Below are 22,511 nucleotides of genomic sequence, written 5' to 3'. Positions count from 1 at the left end.
CCCATTAACAGGCCTGACTGACACACCAACAGGTAAGCTGAAGCAGGAGGGAAAAAAAAAAGATATTAGGGTAAGTAGTAAGACAAAGTACTACAGTGCTAAAGTAGCACTTACATGCTTTATCACTAGGAAAATGAAATGTCAATTGGGTGAACAGACTGTCTTCTTATCATAGATGAATGACAAGTGAATGAGAAGCAGGTGTGTGAGTAAGGAGCCAGCAGGAGCTTAACCCTCTGGAGGACGTCCCACAGTTGGTGACAATCTGCCACATTCACACCAGAGTAGGATAAAAGGCAGAGCAAAAGAGGAAATAAAGGAGGAAAAGCTGACGTATGTGTGGCTCCAAGTGATTGTGTTTGTAGTTTTATTATATTATTTCTTACATCCATCCAAAAAATGTCTTTATTTAGCAACAAATTACAACAGCATATACTGTAAATGCAAAAAAGTTACAAATGCACCATTTTAAGCTGTTAATTGATAGATGCTAGGCAACATGATGATGTCACAATATCTAATATAGATGAGAACCTTCATAGCAACCCATCATGTACACATCTGCAGAGTTTGGTTCTTCTTCTTCTTGTTACTCATATTGTTGTTGTTGTTGTTAGTGTTATTAATTTTACACCTGCTTTATTTTTTGTGTTCTCTAAATCATTTTGAATTGCTCTAACTTTTAGGACTGGAGCTGTAGTTGTTGTTGTTGTTGTTGTTGTTTTTTAACTATTTGTAAAAACAAGCATACAAAGACCTGCCTAACACACAGTGTTTCAACTGGCTTGGCGCCCAAAATAGTCACAACCTCCACATGTGATTCAACTGTGACGTCAGGACATCTCACGTTTTCATTGGATGGGTGCGGCTCAGTTTAAATACCCTCCAGCCGAGCCCCTGAGCTTTGACAGCAACAGCGCAAGAGCGGCTGAAGGCTCCAGGCAGCTGCTGGGACTCTGGACACCTGCTGCTACAGAGGCGGCACAAGGTGGGAAGATCAATAACAGAAGTACAAGAAACAGGAAGAAGGTGGTTTTGTGCAGCTGCAGTTCAGTTTTTGCTTTACTTTTAAAGTTGCTAGTCCTGCATAGTTATGTCATATTCATTTAAACATGCTATACTCTTTTAGGTTATGTTCTGTGATATGTCAAGACGTGTGATGTATTTGCAAAAATATTTTTAGCATATAGAATAACTTAAAATTATATTTCTGTAATTTTTGTCTATTAAATTTTCCTCATTAAATTTTTTTATATGCTATTTTTTCATCTCATAAATAAAATGCTAGGTTTTGAATAAATTCAGGTCGAAATTCTAATAACTGACCTACAACTGTTACTTTTATGTGTGTCAGTGCATGTGACCTCTGAATTTACTCATCTGTGAAGCAGGCATCGCCGTGTTTTGTCAACAATATGTGTTTATTTGTGCCCACACTGTTTTGAAGTGCAGAGTTAAGGCAGCTTTACTTAAGCACGCCCCAGAGCTGCAGAGTGAAATTTAATCCAAAGATATTGACAGGTTCATACTGACTACTGGCAAGATGTAAATTATGTCAAAGGTAAATAGGGGAAAGGTTGCAACTTCAGTAGTCTACCTGTCTCTCCGATTATTTAAATTATAGCTAATATAGGCTACTTATCTTTAAAAAAGTGTCTCTTTGGAAGGAAACTCCTTTCCAAAGAAGTAACACTCTGTACTTTCAGAGCTCATGCCCATGCCATACTTGTAATAGATAGGGGATCATGTGCTAAGAAAACACAGCAGGAGGCGTGAGGCTATTTGTGGACATACTCATATATAGAGAGATGATGAGGGATGGAAAAGTAGAGAGAGAGAATGAGAAACATAATCCTTGTTAATGTCATTTACGTACAATTGAAAGATTAAACTCCAACTGGAGCCAACATCTGACCACTTCTCAGTCTAATAAGGTCTCATCCTAGAAACTACCCCAACAAACTCAAAACTGATTCTCAGAAAGTATAATGTGCATTTATCTGATATGATTATACCTGATTTATGTTCTTCTTGTCACATTGTTGTGAATCACATCCTGCAAACTTATAGGAATATAGGTTTTATTAACATCTGGACAACTGGATGGAAAAACCAGTAATGTTATATATATATTTTTAAAAAGTATGCTATACTTTTTTCTGCACAACTTTTCTAATTACAAAAAGTTGTTACCATAAGAAAAATTAAGAAATCAAATCACAAAAAAAAAAATTACAAGAATCCAAATCGTAACTCAACAAAACCACAAGCATGATCGTAACACTGGGTTTGAAGGTTAACATTAACAATTCCACAAGTTTCTAAGAAAGAAAATTGTGCATATACTGTTCACTTAGAAACATGAGGATGGAAGAATGTGAATTTATTTACTGCACCAAGTCTCAGCCTTGTTAACATGATTTTTCTTCTTTCTTTTTAGAAGTCCATCACCTGGCGAGGTCGTTCCTCCTTTGTAAAATCTCCACAGCTGTTAAAGGCAATCAGTCATGTCATCTGCAGTGCTGTTCAATATGCTGCGTTGTGGTCGCTCCACAATCTCCAGACAAACCTTCCTCTCCATACGATCCTCACCAGAAACCTCCACGGCCTCTGGACAGGTGAATCTGAGACTTACATGTGATGTTCTGTTTCAAAATTATAAAATCATGTAATCCTACTTTCAGAAAATTGGAACAGAATTTAATTATTTGTTCAGATTGGGTTTGTTTGTTTTTTGCATGATTACAAATCCAGAGTTTTCTATTTACTATTAACACTTCAATCTCATTTGAAGCACCAGGAATGTGATTTATTTATTTTAGACATAGTGTGACGTGAAAAGACAGATTGCTTAAATATTTTGTCAATAGTGTTAACAAAAAGATCATTTTTTTGTCATTAGACATAAATTTTATGACTATTTTGGAAAATGGATTAGTTGCTGGTGAGTAAAGTAACCATGTAACGTCTTCTTTGAAACAACACAATTCTCACGATCTTATGATAAGAAAAATAAATCCCTGATCAGATTTTACACAAACAAGCTACAACAGTAGTCTAACCTTGTCCTGGATGATCGTCCTGTAGGTGGGCGGGGCATTGTTTGGGATGGTGGGCGTGCGGCAGGGAAGTGGATCAGTCGGATTGGACGGTGACATCAGCGTCCGTCCAGTGACCTGGGACTCATTTGGTATTTGGGACAACAGGATAGAAGAACCAATACTACTGCCCTCCAGTATCAGATATGGAAGACCCATCCCACAGGTAGGAAAGAGCAGTGGATGGATAAAAGAATAATAAATACACTCACCTGCCACTTTATCAGGTACAGCTGCAAATGCAAGTATCTATCAGTCAGTCACATGGCAGGCTAAAGGCTTTAGGCTAAAGTTCAAACTGATGCTAACATGTCAGTATGAACCAAAATCTCTGAGAAATATTTCCAGCACCTTGTTTAATCTAAGCCATGAAGACCTGAAGTACTTCTGCAGGCGAACTTGAGTTTAGTTGGGTACTGGCACCGTGTACCTATTAAAGTAAAGTATAGATATATTCAGAAATGCACAAATAGTTAAGTATTGAAGTATACAATGACTGTTTTCAGTGGCTATTTTAAGGGCATGGTCACAGGTTCAAAAAGATTTTAACCTAACATGTTACATATCCCCCCATGGTTGGGACACATGAATGAAATGGCTAATCAGTCAGTTCAGTTTATCAACCAAAGGTTGTCTTCCTCCACCTCTCAGGTCAGTCTGTCTCGGGTCGGCAGTACGTCTGTTCTCGGTCTTAGGAATCAGAACGAGGACCGTCTCCGCATCGGCCGTATTCATGACAACCTACTGTACTTCGCTGTGTTCGACGGCCATGGTGGCCCGCATGCTGCAGACTACTGCTACACCTTCATGGAGAAATTTATCAGGTTGAGCATACTGCCTTTAAATATGAGAACATAAACAACTGACTACTGGACAAGCTGTGTAGTCATTAATGACTGCACTTCACAAAAACAGACAAACAAAAAACCTAAACTCATTTTTTTGGTGCAGAGATGCTTTGGAACAGGATGATGATCTGGAGAAAGTTTTAAAGAAAGCCTTTTTAGATGCTGACAAGGCTCTACACACACATCTCAGCTACTTCAACAATGGTGAGACACAAGTCATTTCTCTGAAGCCGTAAAGATTAAAGTGCTGGAAGCCAACATGGTAAAAAGTGATTCACGTTTCGAGTTTGTCAGGTCTTATCAGCAGGCACAATGTGACTTGTTGTATTTGTGAAATCTTTAAGATACCTAAAGGAAGTTACACAATATGTTAACACCAACTATGTCTTGTAGTTTCTAAGACATAAAACAAAAAACTAAATAGAGAACTGTGACTTTGCTGATAAAGAGTGAATCAAAGTGATTTAAAAAAGGGTTAGTATTGGACAACTGAATTTTAATTGTGATGCTCTGAAAGTAAATAGTAATAAAGAGTTCATTATGGTTATTCAGTGAGAGTAATGGACTTTTCAATGAAAAGTTGAAGTTAGCATAGTGGATAAATCTGGAGGTGACATGGTGCAGCTGTAAAGTGACTTAGCCAACAAATAAACCTAAACCCATAACTGGTTTAAATTTGGATCCCACCTTCAAGGTCATCTTCTTCTCTGACCAGGAACATGTCCCTCATTTTTATATTTCCTGGCTTCTGTACTGTGAACTTGTGCACCTCCAAGGGTGAAGCCCAAACCACATATAAACAGATTTAGCGACTGATGGTTGGTCACTAGTGGACTTTCCAGGCTCCAGTTGCATAGGTAACCATATCTTTGCCATCTTCTCATATGCAGTGTTGGGAAGGTTACTTTTAAAATGTATTCCATTACAGATTACAGAATACATGCCCCAAAATGTATTCTGTAACGTATTCCGTTACGTTACTCAATGACAGTAACGTATTCTGAATACTTTGGATTACTTAATATATTATCATGCTTTTTACAACAACGTGAATGTACTGTTGCTGTGTGATTTATTACTATTACTGAAGGTCCGCGACTCCGAACTGTAGTAAAGGGACCTCTGACTAATACGGCGGGGTCCCTGTCGGCTCGTAGCCGAAAAATAGCTTTACTTTGTTGTGTGGGTCAACTTTTCTTGCGAGAGACAGAGAGAGGCGTTGAAAGACTGCTCCAACGGAACTTATTGTTTCGGAGGAAAACACGAACACGGTGTACAGTCGAGTCTTAATAGCTTACTTACAACTGGGCTCGTCAGGCACTCTTCTTGGCTGAAGTGGTTATTATATTTACATGCTTCCAGCTCCCGTTTTTGCTCGATGACAACTCGTACCTTTCCACTCCCCTTTTTCTCCCTCCTCTTGCTCACAGACACATAACGTGTATGGCAGTCCATTCTCCCTGCAACACGGACTACACTGCCCATGATGCTACATTCTTTAGAGCTATGCTTGTAGCATTCTGCCTGTTAGCTTAGCACAACAACAACAATAACGAAAAGGCACTCTCTCACCCAGGAAACACACAGTCGCAGAGAGAGAGAGAGAGAGCGTCGCCCTGTAACCATGGCAACCGTAACGCTGCCGCCTGGAACAACAGAACGTAGCTGTCAAACAAAACCCAAACAGTCCTGACCCGCGACAATATGAAACAGGAAAGTACCGCAGTGTAATCCATTTATTTCAACAAAGTAACTGTATTCTGAATACCACCTTTTTAAACGGTAACTGTAACGGAATACAGTTACTCATATTTTGTATTTTAAATACGTAACGGCGGTACATGTATTCCGTTACTCCCCAACACTGTCTGTATTATGCTGGGCTTACACTGTGCGATTTTTTTCAGTCGCGCGATTCAGCTCCTGCTCAAACTGTACGATTGACTCGCAGGGGTTAGAAGTTCATAGGTCACGATGCAGGGTCTCACACTATACTGCTGATGCTCTGATGCGACCTGAGTGCTCACACTGTGCGTCCATAAAAATGAAGGTTATAACAGAAATTCTGTTGCTCGCTCTCCCTCTCCGTCTTTCACTCACACAGACACACCACCACCATCAACTTTGCTAAATTGCTAATGAAAAACATTGGTCAGGCAGCTGTGATTGAGCAGCAGTGTCGATCCAACTATTTTCACGGTTGTTGTGGTCGTGATAATTTTGTGAGGCCACATCGAAAGGGCTCGGATGGTTCTACAGGTTGTGCCTCCATCGCTTGTGTCCAGATCACACGCTGCACTGCCGTGCTACGCCGTCTTTTTCGCTGACATTTGTGTTTGCGCGTGCGCAGTGTGGCAAACTGCGGTGACACCCTCACGACCAAGCGATTGATGATCGGGAGCTGGTCGTGAGGTGTCAATCGCTTCTCGTTACCCCACGTATACTACACGATGCACGACGCACGATGAAGGCCAAAATCGGGCCGATCGCCAAAACGATCGCACGACTCAAAAATCGGCTCAAAATGGGCCAAAAATCGCACAGTGTGAGCCCAGCATTAGTCAGAGGTCCCTTTACTACAGTTCGGAGTCGCGGACCTTCAGTAATAGTAATAAATCACACAGCAATAGTACATTCACGTTGTTGTAAAAAGCATGATAATATTGTAGCGGGTCAGGGCTGTTCGGGGTTCTGCTTGTACAGTTATGTTTTGTGTATGTTGCCATGGTGACGGGTGACGCCCTCTCGCTGCGACGGTGTGTCCTTCCGGGGCCAGAGGGCGCCCTATGTGTGTTGTGGTTGCCGCGCTGAGCAGTTAGCTAGTGGCAGTGTGTTCTTCTGCAAATGTAATAAACGGCTGTGCTCCCTGGCTAGCTCACGGGAAGCAAGACCAAACGATACCTCCGTCTCCTCCTTGTCTGAACTCGCCACAATATATTAAGTAATCCAAAGTATTCAGAATACGTTACTGTCATTGAGTAACATAACGGAATAGGTTACAGAATACATTTTGGGGCATGTATTCTGTATTCTGTAATGGAATACATTTTAAAAGTAACCTTCCCAACACTGCCTGCAGAGAGCTGGGACCAAAGTAACAAAGGTCACCATCAGTAACACACTACAACAGCAGGGAATCAAATCCTGCAGTGCCAGACGTGTTCCGCTGCTGAAGCCAGTGCATGTCCAGGCCCGTCTGAAGTTTGCCAGAGAGCACATGGATGATACAGCAGAGGATTGGGAGAATGTCATGTGGTCAGATGAAACCAAAGTAGAACTTTTTGGTATAAACTCAACTCGTCGTGTTTGGAGGACGAAGAATACTGAGTTGCATCCCAAGAACACCATACCTACTGTGAAGCATGGGGGTGGAAACATCATGCTATGGGGCTGTTTTTCTGCCAAGGGGGCAGGACGACTGATCCGTGTTAAGGACAGAATGAATGGGGCCATGTATCGTGAGATTTTGAGCCAAAACCTCCTTCCATCAGTGAGAACTTTGAAGATGAAACGAGGCTGGGTCTTCCAACATGACAATGATCCAAAACACACCGCCCGGGCAACACAGGAGTGGCTCCGTAAGAAGCATTTGAAAGTCCTGGAGTGGCCTAGCCAGTCTCCAGACCTCAACCCCATAGAAAATCTGTGGCGGGAGTTGAAAGTCCGTGTTGCTCGGCGACAGCCCCAATACCAGCTACTGTGTGTGCAAACCTGGTAAAGACCTATAGTAAACGTTTGACCTCTGTTATTGCCAACAAAGGTTATGTTACAAAGTATTGAGTTGTATTTTTGTTATTGACCAAATAATTATTTTCCACCATGATTTACGAATAAATTCTTTACAAATCCTACCATGTGAATTCATGGATTTTTTTTTTTTCACTTTCTGTCTCTCACAGTTGAAGTGTACCTCTGGTGCAAATTACTGACCTCTGTCATCATTTTAGGTGGGGGAACTTGCACAATCGGTGGCTGACTAAATACTTTTTTGCCCCACTGTACAGGGAATAAAGTTTGGAGTTATTGAAGGGCTATTGTAATGTCTATATATGTCTAAATAACCAATACAAAAAGTGCTTAAAGAAAAACTCAAGCTTAGAACTTTCTGTAAAGCATTTTGGACTTTATAATATAACAATCAAAAATTTCTGCATCTCGTCCTCTCCAGCCTCTTTCCTGACAGCTGGCACCACTGCAACGGTTGCTTTACTACGTGACGGCGTAGAGCTGGTGGTCGGTAGTGTTGGTGACAGTCGGGCAATGTTGTGCAGGAATGGAAAAGCCAACAAGCTCACCACAGACCACACACCTGACTGCGAGGACGAGAGACACCGGTACATGGTCCCCACTACCACAATAAATGTTAGCCCCTCTGGTTAATGAAACTTTCTCTACATCCACCAGTACAGTACTGCTATTACAATTACTATGGGCACTATTAGCGGCAATCAAATGACTGTGTTCTTGCTACCTTAAAATTATAGTATGAATCAACACAAAAAAGAAATTAATAATTAAAGTAATATTGACCTGTTGAATATTATAATTAGATTTTAATAAGATGCAGGAATATTTGAAGGGGATTCAGTCAAAACCACTTATAGTCCAAAGAGATTTGTACAGATAAAAGAGTTCAGAAGGGTTCAGGTTTCCCAAAAGCAGCTGGTCAAATCATTGTGTATAAATACACCCTGCAGCATGTTGGAGAGCCTACAGCTGGCACAGAGTTGGGGCTCCAGGACATCCCTGCAGAAATTAGATCTGGTTCATCCAGTACTCGAAATGAGATGTGCAGGGACGGACGTTTGGATTTACCTTTAGCTATAAGCTGCTAGAATTATGTAACAGCAGACCAAGTCTTGTTTCACTTGAACTTAATCCAAAGCTAGTTAACGCTTTGGTGTCTGGTTTCTCATTCTGCAGAATGCAAAAACATAAACTTATTAAAGACCTTAATTGTTCCAACTGTTACTACTTTGGAGCCACTTGGGTCAGTTCTTCATGGTTCCCAATTGACATATAACTTAAATAAAGCAGGCTGAACCACAAAAATAGCTATCACTGTAAATGTTTACTATACACCTTGTGGCTAGTAGCTGTAAATAATATGTAAAAATAAAAATCTTGTGCAACTCAGTGTTTAACTAACTGTGAAACTAGTAATTACTAAAAACGTAGGAAAGAGCAACAGCCTTACAAAGTTGCACACAGCTGATCCTGGTCTTTGAGCGCCCAGACTTTCAGAATAGAGACGGTAATCCTGGGTGTGCATTTTTGTTCAGGATCCAGAGGTTTGGAGGTTACGTGACATGGAACAGCGTGGGTCAGGCTAATGTTAACGGGAGGCTGGCCATGACACGAAGCATTGGAGACTTCCACCTGAAAGCTAGCGGTGTCATCGCAGAGCCAGATACCCAACGACACACCGTAAGTTTTCCTACTGTTTCCTCAGTCCTCTGACTTTCAAGTGAGTTTAATATTTATTTAAAATTATATACTTTTACTTGCACTGGAGGAGTTATACCACACAATTAAAAAAGAAAAACATGGATGTGGCTTCAAGGTCTAAAAAGTGAGGTTAACACGGAAGTGTCTTTTTACCCAAATCCTTCCCAATGACTATGGCTGGGCCACATCGTATAGTTCACGGTAATATCGGTATAATGTTAGCCAATGATAAGAAAATAAAATATCGCGATAAAATATAGGTAAAACATGCATGCGCAGTGCCTTCATTTTCATATGCACATGACGGAAAAGCATGGCGGCAACGGAGAATGAGAAGGGCGAAAGCGGATTGTTGAATGAAACGGACGAACCAGAATTGCTGCAGCTTCAGTGGTGTGGAACTGGTTTGGCTTTCGTCCATCAGATACACACCAAATATAACCTCCTTTTAAGTTTGTGGATATTATTAGTGTGAATGCTTGAAAAGCATTCACAGTATTGTTCTTCTAATCTTTATTATTAGTGTGAATGCTTGAAAAGCATTCACAGTATTGTTGTTGTAATCTTTATTATTATTTTTTCCTATTCCGTACGTTTTTCGCCGACTATCTCCTTCAAAACCGTTCAACTTAGAAAAACCATTCAAACACCATTAGATTCCTCTTCTTTTGGAATGGTGTGCTTCTATTTTTCTCATTTTTAACATTTATATTTTTAATTTTATTTAACTTTTTTCAACAAAAATTTCCCATGTATTTCAATGGGGAGACCCTTCAAATTCTCATTCAACTTACTCATTTTTAAACTCTTACTACTTCAACATACGTTCACATAGAGCCACCATTCAAACTTTAAAACGAAGACAAGACATTCAACTATTCAACTTGTATTTATCTTTTCAATATCTATTATACTTTTTCTTCAGTTCCAGTTTAAGTTTCATGATGTTTTTTCACCCGTTTCAGAGTTTATAATGGGTGTGTATGGGACGGAATGTTGGGGCTAGAGTGAGGCAGCTCAACTGCTAGAGTGAGAGGAGCAAAAAAATTTATCTTAAAATCTTTTTTAAAACTGCTGCTGTGTCTGCAGCGTTTGCTCTACAGGTATGATTTTACCCTCAAAACGTAGCCATCGCTGTCCTCTTTCATCCAATGTGTTTACTATTGTACTAGGTGTTATGGTTCTTTCGTAAATGTCACCAATGCACAGCCTCCTCCCTCCAACTCTTCCATAGACTCTAATGTTAAAACGGCTCAGAAGGTTGGTTTGAAAATCAGAAGAGCATGGTGTTTTTACACTGTCAACACGTCCATATAATAAACTCCACAGGCATGAAAACTGAGAATTAGGTAGACTGGACATTGCTGCCGCTCACGGTGAAAGAATTTCGTCAATACGACCTATACTTTTCATTTGGGAGCGATTTGTTTCGGCCTGACTTTTCTGTTCATTTTAAGCAGCAAAAGTGAGGCGCATGTCTGTGTACGTGTGTATGGAGCCATTGGGTGCAGTCACTATAGCAACCAGGCTCACACCTGCCTGCTTAACGAGCTCTGCCTGCCACTGTACCAAGATTCATCTTAAGCACTTCTCTTTCAACTGCTGCTGTGTCCACAGTGTTACAGCCATCATTTTACCCTCAAATTGTCGCCATTATTGTTCTCTTTCCAACACCGTGTCTTTCAAAGCTCAGGCATTTAAACTTTTTAAACTGTGTGGATCAAAGTGGAGGGATCACATTTTAGTCATTCAGTGATTCAAAGAATATGACCTTTTAATATTCATTCAGATGTTTTCTGACTCTAAATGTTCTTTTCTCATTTCTTAGGGTTTTCTAATTTACAATTAAAACATTTTCAGTTTTTTTCCAACTTCTTCTTCTGTGTAACGTTCAGCTTTTAGCAGTTCAGCACCTTTGTTTTCAGGTTAAATTCGTTTTGTTTTTTTGTTTTGTTTTTTTTATCTCATTCAATATTTTTAACTCAAAATTCAGCAATTAATTCATTTCAGTGCATACATTCAGATTCAAGCATTCACACTGCAGTTTCTTCAGAAAATGCACTTTCTAGTTATATATTCCGTACGTTTTTTGGCATCTAACTCCTTCAAAACCGTTCAACTTAGAAAAACCATTCAAACACCGTTAGATTCCTCTTCTTTTGGACATGACTGCTTCTACTTTTCTCATTTTTAACATTTATATTTTTAAAATTATTCAACTTTTTTCAACAAAAATTTCCCATGTATTTCAATGGGGAGACCCTTCAAATTCTCATTCAACTTCCTCCTCTTTAAACTGTATCTACTTCCACATACATTGTCATAGAGCCACCATTCAAACTTTAAAACGAAGACAAGACATTCAACTATTCAACTTGTATTTATCTTTTCAATATCTATTATACTTTTTCTTCAGTTCCAGTTTAAGTTTCATGATGTTTTTTCACCCGTTTCAGAGTTTATAATGGGTGTGTATGGGACGGAATGTTGGGGCTAGAGTGAGACAGCTCAACTGCTAGAGTGAGAGGAGCAAAAAAATTAATCTTAAAATCTTTTTTAAAACTGCTGCTGTGTCCGCAGCGTTTGCTCTACAGGTATGATTTTACCCTCAAAACGTAGCCATCGCTGTCCTCTTTCATCCAATGTGTTTACTATTGTACTAGGTGTTATGGTTCTTTCATAAATGTCACCAATGCACAGCCTCCTCCCTCCAACTCTTCCATAGACTCTAATGTTAAAATCGCTCAGAAGGTTGGTTTGAAAATCAGAAGAGCATGGTGTCTTTCCACTGTCACCACGTCCATATAATAAACTCCACAGGCATGAAAACTGAGAATTCAGTAGACTAGAAGCTGCTGTCGCTCACGGTGAAAGAATTTTGTCAATACGACTTTTACTTTTCATTTGGGAACGATTTGTTTCGGCCTGACTTTTCTGTTCATTTTAAGGAGCAAAAGTGAGGTGCATGTCTGTGTCGTGTGTATGGAGCCACTGGGTGCAGTCACTATAGCAACCAGGCTCACACCTGCCTGCTTAACGAGCTCTCTCTCTCTCTCTGCCAAGATTCATCTTAAACACTTCTCTTTCAACTGCTGCTGTGACCACAGTGTTAAAGCCATCATTTTACCCTCAAAACGTCGCCATCGTTGTTCTCTTTCCAACACCGTGTCTTTCAAAGCTCAGACTTTTAAATTTTTTAAACTGTGTGGATCCAAGCGGAGGGATCACATTTTAGTCATTCAGTGATTCAAAGAATATTAACTTTTAATATTTTTTCAGATGTTTTCTTACTAAATTTTATTTGCTCATTTCTTAGGTTTTTCTAATTTACATTTAAAACATTTTCAGCTATTTTCAAACTTCCTCTCTGTGAATGTCAGCTTTTAGCACTTCAGCACTTTGTTTTCAGGTGAAAATTTCTGTATTTTTCATCTCGTTCAACATTTTTAACTTAAATTCAGCAATTAATTCATTTCAGTGCATACATTCAGATTCAAGCATTCACACTGCAGTTTCTTCAGAAAATGCACTTTCTAGTTAAGTTTTGTGGTTATATTGAGGATATGTCAGCCCAAAATGCCTTTTGGTTAACCTGTCAGCAAGGAATTTGCATTTGCACTGTTAAATTTTTATATAACTTTAATGCACATAAAAAAAACAGCTGCTTGTTTAAGTGAAAATACATTGATGGGGTTTTTTTTTTTTTTTGCACTAATATAGTTGTGGAGTTGTAAAGTATTTTGTCTCGCGTCAACCATATCGTCAGTTATAGCGCTATCCCAAATTTTCAATAATATATCATGATAAATATTGTTGGCCATATTGCCCTGCCCTACCAATGGCTACACAACTTCAGGTCATAAAGTCTGTGGGAAAACAGCCCTGAGTCTATGGTGACCTTGGCTTTAGAGTCACAGCCATGTCCATGTCAAGTTTACACTTCATAACGGGACTGGTGATGTCACATCCATATTTTACACGGTATTTCACATGGTTTATACACAAGTGTAACGGTACTTTCTACGGCTGAAATGTCAGAAAGCTCACCTGTCTTTTCCTGCAGGTCCAACATGCCAACGACTCGTTCCTGGCTTTGACCACAGACGGTATCAACTTCCTCCTTAGTGATCAGGAGATCTGTGACAGCATCAACCAATGCCAAGACCCCACTGAGGCTGCTGATGTCATCGCTCAGCAGGTTTTTCATTATTATTTCATCCACTTTTTATAAATTAGACAAAGAAAATGAGTAAAAATGTGTTTCATTGAACTGATATGGCTTTTCAGATTCAAATAGTCACCAAGTCTGCCGACATAAATAATGTGATTCATATTTTTCTAGGCGTTGCAGTACGGCTCAGAGGACAATGCTACAATCATCATCATCCCATTCGGAGCCTGGGGGAGACATCAGAGCTCCACCACAGTGTACAGCATGAGCAGGAACTTCATTTCAAGTGGGAGATGGGCATAGACGGCACAAAGACACAATAACTTCACAAAGCTCTGGAATTAAGTTGAAGATGACTTTAAGGATACAAAAATCTTTTTTTATACTAAAAATGATCCATAACCCCTATCAAATTTATTTGAAAACATTATGTTAGCATCAACTTTCCTTTGTTAGCGCTAACAAAAGAAAGTCCGTATTTATACAGTGTATAATGATAGATATATATATATCTTGTACATACAGAGATTTGCTGTAGTGTTTGTATGTACATCATGTTTGTAAAAAGTTTGATTTGTGTTTGGAAAAGACGTTTTAAAATATAAGTGAGAAATCCAATACAAAATATCTCTAGCTGGGTCACATATCTCACTTCAGTGTTGATGAGACAAATCCTCACCCAGCTCCACATTCTCACCTCTGACCTTTGACCCACTGACACAGGGAAGAAGAAAGTTTGATATTTTAAACTGAAACATCATTTTGTTTCTGTTTTATTATCAGTGTCACTTTCTTACACAGACTTGTGTCAGTTTCGTTCACAGGTTAGTGCTCATAATTGAATTTGACTGTTGGCTAAATTGTTTATTACAATGAATTGGAAAATAAAGATATTTGAAAACAACTTCATGTTTTGTATTTATTTTACTTTGTTGTTTTTATACTTTCCCCCCTGAATTTTTATTTGCATTTTCTTTCCTTTTTAAATACATTTTTGTTTTATTATGAAAATGGGGGTTATTCAAAGTGTGTTATGAGGGCATCTATTAATGACTGAGGTCTGACTCGGGGGGGTTGAGTTTACAAGCTAAAGCAGTAAATCTCCTTGGTCTATGGGTCCTGCTTTGCCTTCCACACAGCTGGACTTCACAAAAAAACTGTCAAATGTCATATTTCATGGTTGCCTGCTGTTGTATGTATATTATTACAAAAAACAACGGAAGAAAAATTCCAAATTCAACTGAATGCATGCAAACAAACAGAAACCATAATATACACAATGAATTGAAATGCTTTTTTTTGTTGTACATTTTGTTTTCAGTGTCATGTAAGTAAGTAAGTAAAGTTTATTTGTTAAGCGCTACCATAGACAGGTAGTCACAAAGCGCTGCACACAGAGATTAAAATAAACAGTACAATAAATAGCAAAATGCACAGTATACACAATATAGAGTTCAAATGTAAATTAAAAATATAAAATGTAAAAAGCATTGGTCAACAGAAAGCTTGTTTAAACAGTAACGTTTTTAACTGTTTTTTAAAGGATTCCACAGAGTCAACCAAAGTAGTTGTAGAGGCAGACTGTTCCACAGCCTTGGTGCCACAGACTGAAAGGCTCTGTCCCCTTTCGTCTTCAGACGTGCTCTGGGAGCAACTAACAAACTCTGAGTCTGTGAGCGGAGACGGCGAGCATTCTCTAAATCTAAAATCTATTGGGAGCCAATGTAAAGAACATAAAATAGGAGTGATGTGAGCTCGCTTGCTAGAGCGAGTTATTAGTCTGGCTGCTGCGTTTTTTATAGCTTGGAGGCGAGAAAGAGATGATTTATCCAAGCTGGTAAACAGGGAATTACAATAATCTAAACGCGATGACACAAATGCATGTAGGATCAGTGCAGCTAATAACTGAAACTTAGCTGCTCTCTTGCCACAGTTTTTTAGGATAGTTTTTTTTCCAAAACATTTTTACAACTTTCCTGATTCTGCACATATTTTATTTTCTCAAGCAAACATAATCTATAACTACATATGTATAAGTAAACAATTCTGCGATTTTAAATTCTACTTTACAAGTAATTGAGATTTACAAGAAATACTTTAAAAAATAAGGAAAATAGTAGCTAAAAATAATTAAATAATTAAGAGGGCAAAGGTTTGGTCTGTTAGTGACATATATGATCTGATGGTGTGCTGGTTAATCTTGTTTGCATTTGTTTCTGTTAACACAAGCCTGAATACACACAGCTGGCCTTTCTGACTATATTCATGTAGCATTGTGATTTCCCAACACACAATGCTGTCATGGAAAGTTTCTCCGGGGTGGATTTTCCTCTCAGAATAGCAGCAGGAATCTCCTGCCACCTTGTGGGTAATGAGGTGTTCCGGTGCCATTGAGATTCCTTAAATTTCTTCACATGGCCTCAACTTGACACTGACATTGCAACAGCACACTCACACACAGAGAGAGTATCTTAATGTATAATGTGTGTCAGTGACACTAAATACCCACAAAAAACAGTGACACACACACACACAAGAACTTGACCCAGAAAGCCTTGTGATGGACGGCGTGTTTGCTGACCTTCAGAAAATGTTGTAATGTTAGCACCTCTGTGAGGGAGTGCATGTGTGTGTTTATACTCATGTGAGAGGGCCAGTTAGAGATTTAGAAACCTGGCAGACCTTTAAAGTTTAAAGGTTGGTTTGAACTTTGATTTGACACTCGTGTTAGAATCAGAGACTTACAAATGTGGAGTTCAGAACCAACAGATAACAAATTGTAATGCACAATTATGTATATTTATGGCAGGAAATATCTATATATTCGCAACAAGAGCCACCTGGCACTTTGCTGTCTTCTGTCATGTGATTGGAAAAGGACGACTGAAAAGGAAGTAGGTGCATGTTTCCTTTGTGGGAAATTCTGGAGACCATTAGCACACTCTGGTCTGAGTGGGTATGATTTGGGGTAAGACATTTGTTTGGTTTTTAGCATTGTAGGTGGTCATTATTAGTGTGTGTTTTGGATTTTTTTTTTTTTGCTGTGGCCACAAGTTTTTATGGTCAAGTCCATCAAGACCTAGATGTACTCTGTAAACCAGTGTGACACAGCACTAATTCTAAACAGTGCTGAGACCCGACTTGTTTGCAGCACTTGGTAAATGGCCTGCAAATGGCCTGCATTTGTATAGCGCTTTTCTAGTCCCTAAGGACCCCAAAGCGCTTTACACTACATTCAGTCATTCACACACACATTCACACACTGGCGATAGCAGGCTACATTGTAGCCACAGCTGCCCTGGGGCGCACTGACAGAGGCGAGACTGCCGGACACTGGCGCCACCGGGCCCTCTGACCACCACCAGTAGGCAAACATGGGGTTAACAGGTGAATTGATTGCAGTGTTTCTAAAATAGGCTGTGGCAATTTGCAATGCAGTAACATTTGTTTTCACTTTTTGGTTTGATAGGTTGCAAGTTACAGCTTAGATATTTGTAGATTTTATGACTGAAGCTGTCTGGGAATTAATGGGGAATTTTACGTGATTTATGAAATAAATAAATATTACTTATTGATTTATTTTGGGTATTTCATCTTGGTGGTCTCTACTACATATTATTTACAATTTGTGGGACTCTCAATCCTAAAGCTCACCTAACCCTCCACCCTGTTACTTCCCCTACAATGTTAAAATTGAGGTGTGTAGTAACGTGTTGCGTCCAGTAGGGGAAGCTGCTGTAGTGCAACTCAGAGGAAAAACACACACAGAAGAACTAAGCAGCTTAGAAAGAAAAGTGTCTGGACTTTAAGTTTCTTGAAGATGTTTCACCTCTCATCTGAGAAGCTTCTTCAGCTCTAAGACCAACTGGTCTTCAAGAAACTGAGAAGTCCACTCAGTTTTCTTTCCAAGCTCCTTGGATTACCATGACCTAGGTGACTGAGAACCTACACAGACAGGCACACAAGAGTTCAAATTTCCTTTAAAAGTTAGACTTTTAAAGAGAATTTACTCCAACATAATGCAGTTGTTACTATTAGTGTCACAGGAAATCAGAATATGTGATCAGAAATAAGTCCAGTGTGGAAAACACTGGGTATCAGTATTAGGCTCAAGTGCAGCCCTGCTCTCTTATACAGATGCTGTAATGATTATTTAGGTAAAACAGGTAAAACAAGTCTCTGTACTTTTTAGACTATTTAGAGTCAAATTCTATCCATTATCATAATACACGTATTCATGTATACATTAATGTTGCAACTAGTTTGTTTAGTAATAGAGATGGCACGATACCACTTTTTTATGTCCGATACCGATACCGATATCGTAAATTTGGATATCTGCCGATACCAATATGAATCCGATATAGTGTTTTTTAATCAACAAAACTGTTTTTTAAATATCTTGCTGCATTTTGTATAAGTTCATACTCAAGTTTAAAACAACAACTACACTAAAGCTATTCTGTTATACCTGTATGCAAAAAAAAATATTTCATAGTTCAGCAATACTGATCAATCTAATAAACTTAAACCTACACCATCCTCCCTATTCTGGTATTTTAAAGAGTACTTAGCATAAATATTAAGCAACCTAACTAATAGGGTTCCAACTCCCAGCAACAACAAAAATAAATAAATAAAAAATAGGGAACCACCCCTCACGCTCCACCTCATGATGCTTAATCGACGTAATCAACCTTAATTTGATGCAGTGTGGGAAAAAAATGCACAGAAATCAATTATTTTTCAAGAAATATTAAATAGATTCAACATCTTTCTTCAACAGAATTGCAGACTGCACAGATGGTACCTTCCCAAAGGAAAAAGTACTATAGCTTACAAGGGTATATTAGACTTAATAGTTACTATATACAGTAATTGACTTCTATTCATTTTACATCAAATTAAAACTTTGGGTGTCAGATAATTATTTATTAAAAGCTAGACATTTTAAATGAGAATAAGAAAGAAAAGTATGTCTTTGTGCCCCCTTTTCCCTGTTAATGCCCTATCGGCCCCCCTGGCTAAACTTTGCTAGATCCGCCCCTGCACAGTTACCAGCGTCAGCTACGTAGAAAAAGATCCTGGTGTAGAAAGTAATTACATTTTTTTATTTTTCTCCGATATCCGATTCAGTAATTTAGGTCAGTATCGGACCGATACCGATACGTAATATCGGATCGGTCCATCTCTATTTAGTAATAGCCATAGTACCACTCAACAGTAAAATAAGTAAGAATTTAAAAGTTGCTGTAAAACAGTGTTGTTTTACAGCAACTTTGATGTTAAAAAAAAAAAAGCTTCAGAGTTTTCGCCTTTTCTCCCTCCATGTAATGTTGCTGTGTGGGCATATGTACACCTAAGCTCTATTTGTCAGTAACTTTCTGTTTAATTGTAGGTGTCTTTCATCCAATCTCACTTCTGCTCTGTAATTATCCTTATTGGTTTCACCTGGATCTTACTACACTCCTATTATACCAGTTCCTAAAAGACCGGACACCTCTGCCCTGAATGACTTCAGACCAGTGGCACTGAAACCAGTCGCTATGAAGTGTCCAGAAAAAATGGTTTTCACACACATCAATCACATGGTCCTGGACACCACAAACCCCCTCCAGTTTGCATACCGTCCCAATCGATCAGTGGATGATGCAACAGCAATAGCCCTGCACCACACTCTGCAACACCAGGAAAGCAGCAGAACATATGTCAGGACGCTTTTCCTGGACTACAGCTCTGCTTTCAACACCATCCGCCCGGGTAAGCTGATCGAGAAGCTGACAGACCTTAGCATCCTGACTCCCACTTGAAACTGGATACTGGACTTTTTGACAGACAGACCACAGGTGGTGAGAATGGGAGGATGTGTGTCTGCTGAGCTCACCGTCAGCACTCGATCTCCACAGGGCTGCTGCCTCTCACAGGACTCTAGTAGACAATGTTCTTGTCTATAGTGTGGAAAATATGTCTGTGAAGGTTCTTAGTCATCCAGGTCTTTGTAGTCAAAGGAGCTTGCAAAGAAAAGCGTCTGGACTTCTTTAAGTTGCTAGAAGACGTTTCACCTCTCATCCGAGAAGCTTCTTCAGTTCCTGAAGTTCCAGACGCTTTTCTTTGCAAGCTCCTTTGACTATAGTGAGGAAAACGACCTCATCCTCAACACAGACAAAACCAAGGAATTAATACTGGACTTCAGGAAGAAACCCCTCTCCCTGCAGCCTCTCATCGTCAAAGTGACAGAGGTGGAGAGGGCCAACAGGCACACATTCCTGGGACTGCAGGTTAAATCACACCTGAGCTGGACTCTCAACACCACAGCAACAGTGAAAAAAGCCCAGCAAAGGCTTTATATCATTCGGCTGCTCAAGAAGGCGGCATGAACCACTGCCCTCTCACCCAGGCCTGATAGGATTGATAGAGAGCATCCTCACTGCAGGCATCACTATCTGATATGGGAACACCACACAGACAGAGAGAAAAACTCTGCAAAGAGTCATAAAGTCTGCAGAGAGGATCACAGGAACAAAACTTCCTTCCATGGACTTTTTGTACACACAACGCTGCCCAAAAAGAGCAGAGAGAATTATTAGGGACTCACACCATCCAGCTCACTCTCTGCTCAGACACAAAAACTGTACATACAGTCTGAGACACACCAGAGCGGACAGCATCATCACACACACAACAAGGTTTTTCAACAGCTTCTTCCCTACAACTGTCAGACTGATGGCAAAACAAAAAACACTGAACACTTTAAATAACAGCACTACCTCACCTTACTTTAATACTAGGAAGTGTATTACAACCCTCTCTGTACAGTGTTTTTATATATAGTAAATACTATGATTGGGGCAGCACGGCAGTTAGCACTGTTGCTTCACAGCAAACACGTCCAGAGTTCAATTCCACCATCAGGTCGGGGTCTTTCTCTGTGGAGTGTGTATGTTCTCCCTGGGTGCTCTGGCTTCCTCCCACAGTGCAATGACATGCAGTTGGTGGGGATAGGTTAATTGATTGATCTAAATTGCCCATAGGTGTGAATTCAGGAGTGAATGTGAGCACGAATGGTTGTCTGTCTCGGTGTGTTAGCCCTGCAACAGACTGGCAACCTGTCCAGGGTGTACCCCGCCTCTCGCCCTATCACAGCTGGGATAGGCTCCAGCGCCCCCTGCTGGATGGATAAATACTATGATTGCTCCATTCTTTACTTTATTTCCATTTTACTTTTTTATTTGTTTTGTCTTTATCTTGTAAAAAGTGTGACTTGACCTAGAGAGCTCTGCACAAGACTTCCAGTGTGCATGGACTGTTGGTCCTGTGCGCAAATAGCAAATGAAAATCTTGAATCTTGAATGTCGAATTCACCTGATTCACCTGTGCTATTGTGTCCTGTCTTTCACTCAGTATCTGTGCTTTTGCTTTTCTGTAGTTTTCAAGTAACATCAGAGCTGGGACACACCGACCTGGAGGCCAAAACTATATGTTCTCCCTTGCCCTCTGCCCATCCTTTGAATATCTTGGATTGTAACGTCGCCAAAATGTCAGATAGCTACTGTGCTTTATCAGATACACTAATCCACAGGTGTCCAACTCTAGGCCTTGAGGGACGGTGGTCCTGCAGGTTTTACATGTGTCCTTGATCCAACACGGCTGATTTAAATGGCCAAATTACCTCCTCAACATGTCTTGAAGTTCTCCAGAGGCCTGGTAATGAACCAGTCATTTTATTCAGGTGTGTTGACCCAGGGTGAGATCTAAAACCTGCAGCACACCAGCCCTCGAGGCCTGGAGTTCGACAGCCCTGCTTAATCAATGTTTGGTAGCACCGGGAGTGACCTTGAACTAAAAACGTGCCTTTTATTTATAGGCATATCAAACACTAACAAAAGCACAGGAAGATGGTGACTAAACTGACACAACCTAAACGCAGAGTGAAACCTGGTGAAAGAAGAAGAAGGGCTTAAAAGCTGGCTCCCAGCTGTGATTACTCCCACATCTGGGAGTGTTCACATCTGGGAGTAATCACACACACAACGAGACCGGGAGACCGAGATGTGAAATACGGGGAGACATAGAAACAAAACCTAAATCCTTGAAACTACAAAAAATAACTAAGAAACAAGAAATACAAATACTATAACATGAATAACACTAAATAAAAGAATATAAATTAATCAACAAACACAAAACACTGTGTTTCAGACCCACTACTGTGACATGTGCATTTCTGGCTGCCAGAACGGCAGCGTATTTTAGCACACCTTTCTCAACCCTGCCTTACATGCCAACTCGAACAAATCCCTGCTTCTCTCAAGCTGTTAGTGGTGGGTAATTTAAAATGTAGGAAAGATTTACCTGACATCAGAAAAATAGGCAATCAACTTCATCATACCACATAAATATAACTAATACTACTGGAACTTTTCTTATGTTATGTTGTATAAGTCCGAGTCAGCAAAACGTAAGATTTACATGTGATCATTTATTTAACCTGTGTAGCATTTACCTTTGTTTAATGATAAACGATTTCTTGATCTTCACCTCTCACACAGTGGTTTTAATGGCCGGGATCAAATGGATCATAAATGCATTAAATTCTGGTTTCTGTTTATATCCTTGTTGGGAAAGTGTTTAGATACCAAGACATTGATGTTTTCCTTTGGACTTCTATACAGGTTTTGCGGACAAGTGATCACTAGCCGCGTGCCAGACATTTCAGACACGTGACAATCATGGCACAAGTGCAGGATCAAGTGAAAAAATCCTTAGTTGCACAGACCCAGAGACCAGTCCATGACAATCAGCCATTTGGTGAACATCGGTCATGAGGGAAAAATGTGTAATCCCCAACAGATTACAGATAGTAGACTTTGTCTACTATGTCAAGCAAAATATGGAAGCCTGTATAATTTAACTTTCATCTACTTGTATAGAGTCGGCATGATCCCT

At 39.7% G+C, this 22,511-nt stretch overlaps 1 protein-coding gene across 2 annotated transcripts; it reads left to right on the top strand.

The window, feature by feature from the left end:
• Nucleotides 1-851: 851 nt before the first annotated feature.
• On the top strand, nucleotides 852-14,463 carry ppm1ka (protein phosphatase, Mg2+/Mn2+ dependent 1Ka). 2 transcript variants are annotated; one of them, XM_085392341.1, is made up of 9 exons: nucleotides 852-988; nucleotides 2,441-2,618; nucleotides 3,088-3,264; nucleotides 3,750-3,922; nucleotides 4,050-4,150; nucleotides 8,115-8,280; nucleotides 9,229-9,373; nucleotides 13,458-13,592; nucleotides 13,737-14,463. In XM_085392341.1, the coding sequence occupies exons 2-9, from the start codon at nucleotides 2,508-2,510 to the stop codon at nucleotides 13,866-13,868; spliced, it is 1,140 nt and encodes a 379-aa protein (XP_085248467.1). In that variant the 5' UTR covers nucleotides 852-988; nucleotides 2,441-2,507; the 3' UTR covers nucleotides 13,869-14,463. The 2 variants fall into 2 exon arrangements, with proteins under 2 accessions (XP_085248467.1, XP_085248476.1); XM_085392350.1 differs by having other exon boundaries at nucleotides 916-1,029.
• Nucleotides 14,464-22,511: the final 8,048 nt, after the last annotated feature.

This window comes from Rhamphochromis longiceps, linkage group LG3 (genome assembly GCF_057381845.1).
Source record: "Rhamphochromis longiceps isolate RC_006_pf linkage group LG3, R_longiceps_female_GT1.1, whole genome shotgun sequence".
NCBI classification, from domain to species: Eukaryota; Metazoa; Chordata; class Actinopteri; order Cichliformes; family Cichlidae; genus Rhamphochromis; species Rhamphochromis longiceps.
The sequence above is the reverse complement of the archived record's forward strand: the minus strand, read 5'-3'. Positions and strand labels throughout refer to the sequence as shown.

Bases quoted from the DNA above. Each gene is read 5' to 3' on its own strand.
- ppm1ka (XM_085392341.1), top strand. From the start codon at position 2,508: ATGTCATCTGCAGTGCTGTTCAATATGCTGCGTTGTGGTCGCTCCACA. The intron at 3,923-4,049 runs GTTGAGCATACT...TTTTTGGTGCAG, and splicing joins TTCATGGAGAAATTTATCAG to AGATGCTTTGGAACAGGATG. The intron at 4,151-8,114 runs GTGAGACACAAG...CGTCCTCTCCAG, and splicing joins TCTCAGCTACTTCAACAATG to CCTCTTTCCTGACAGCTGGC.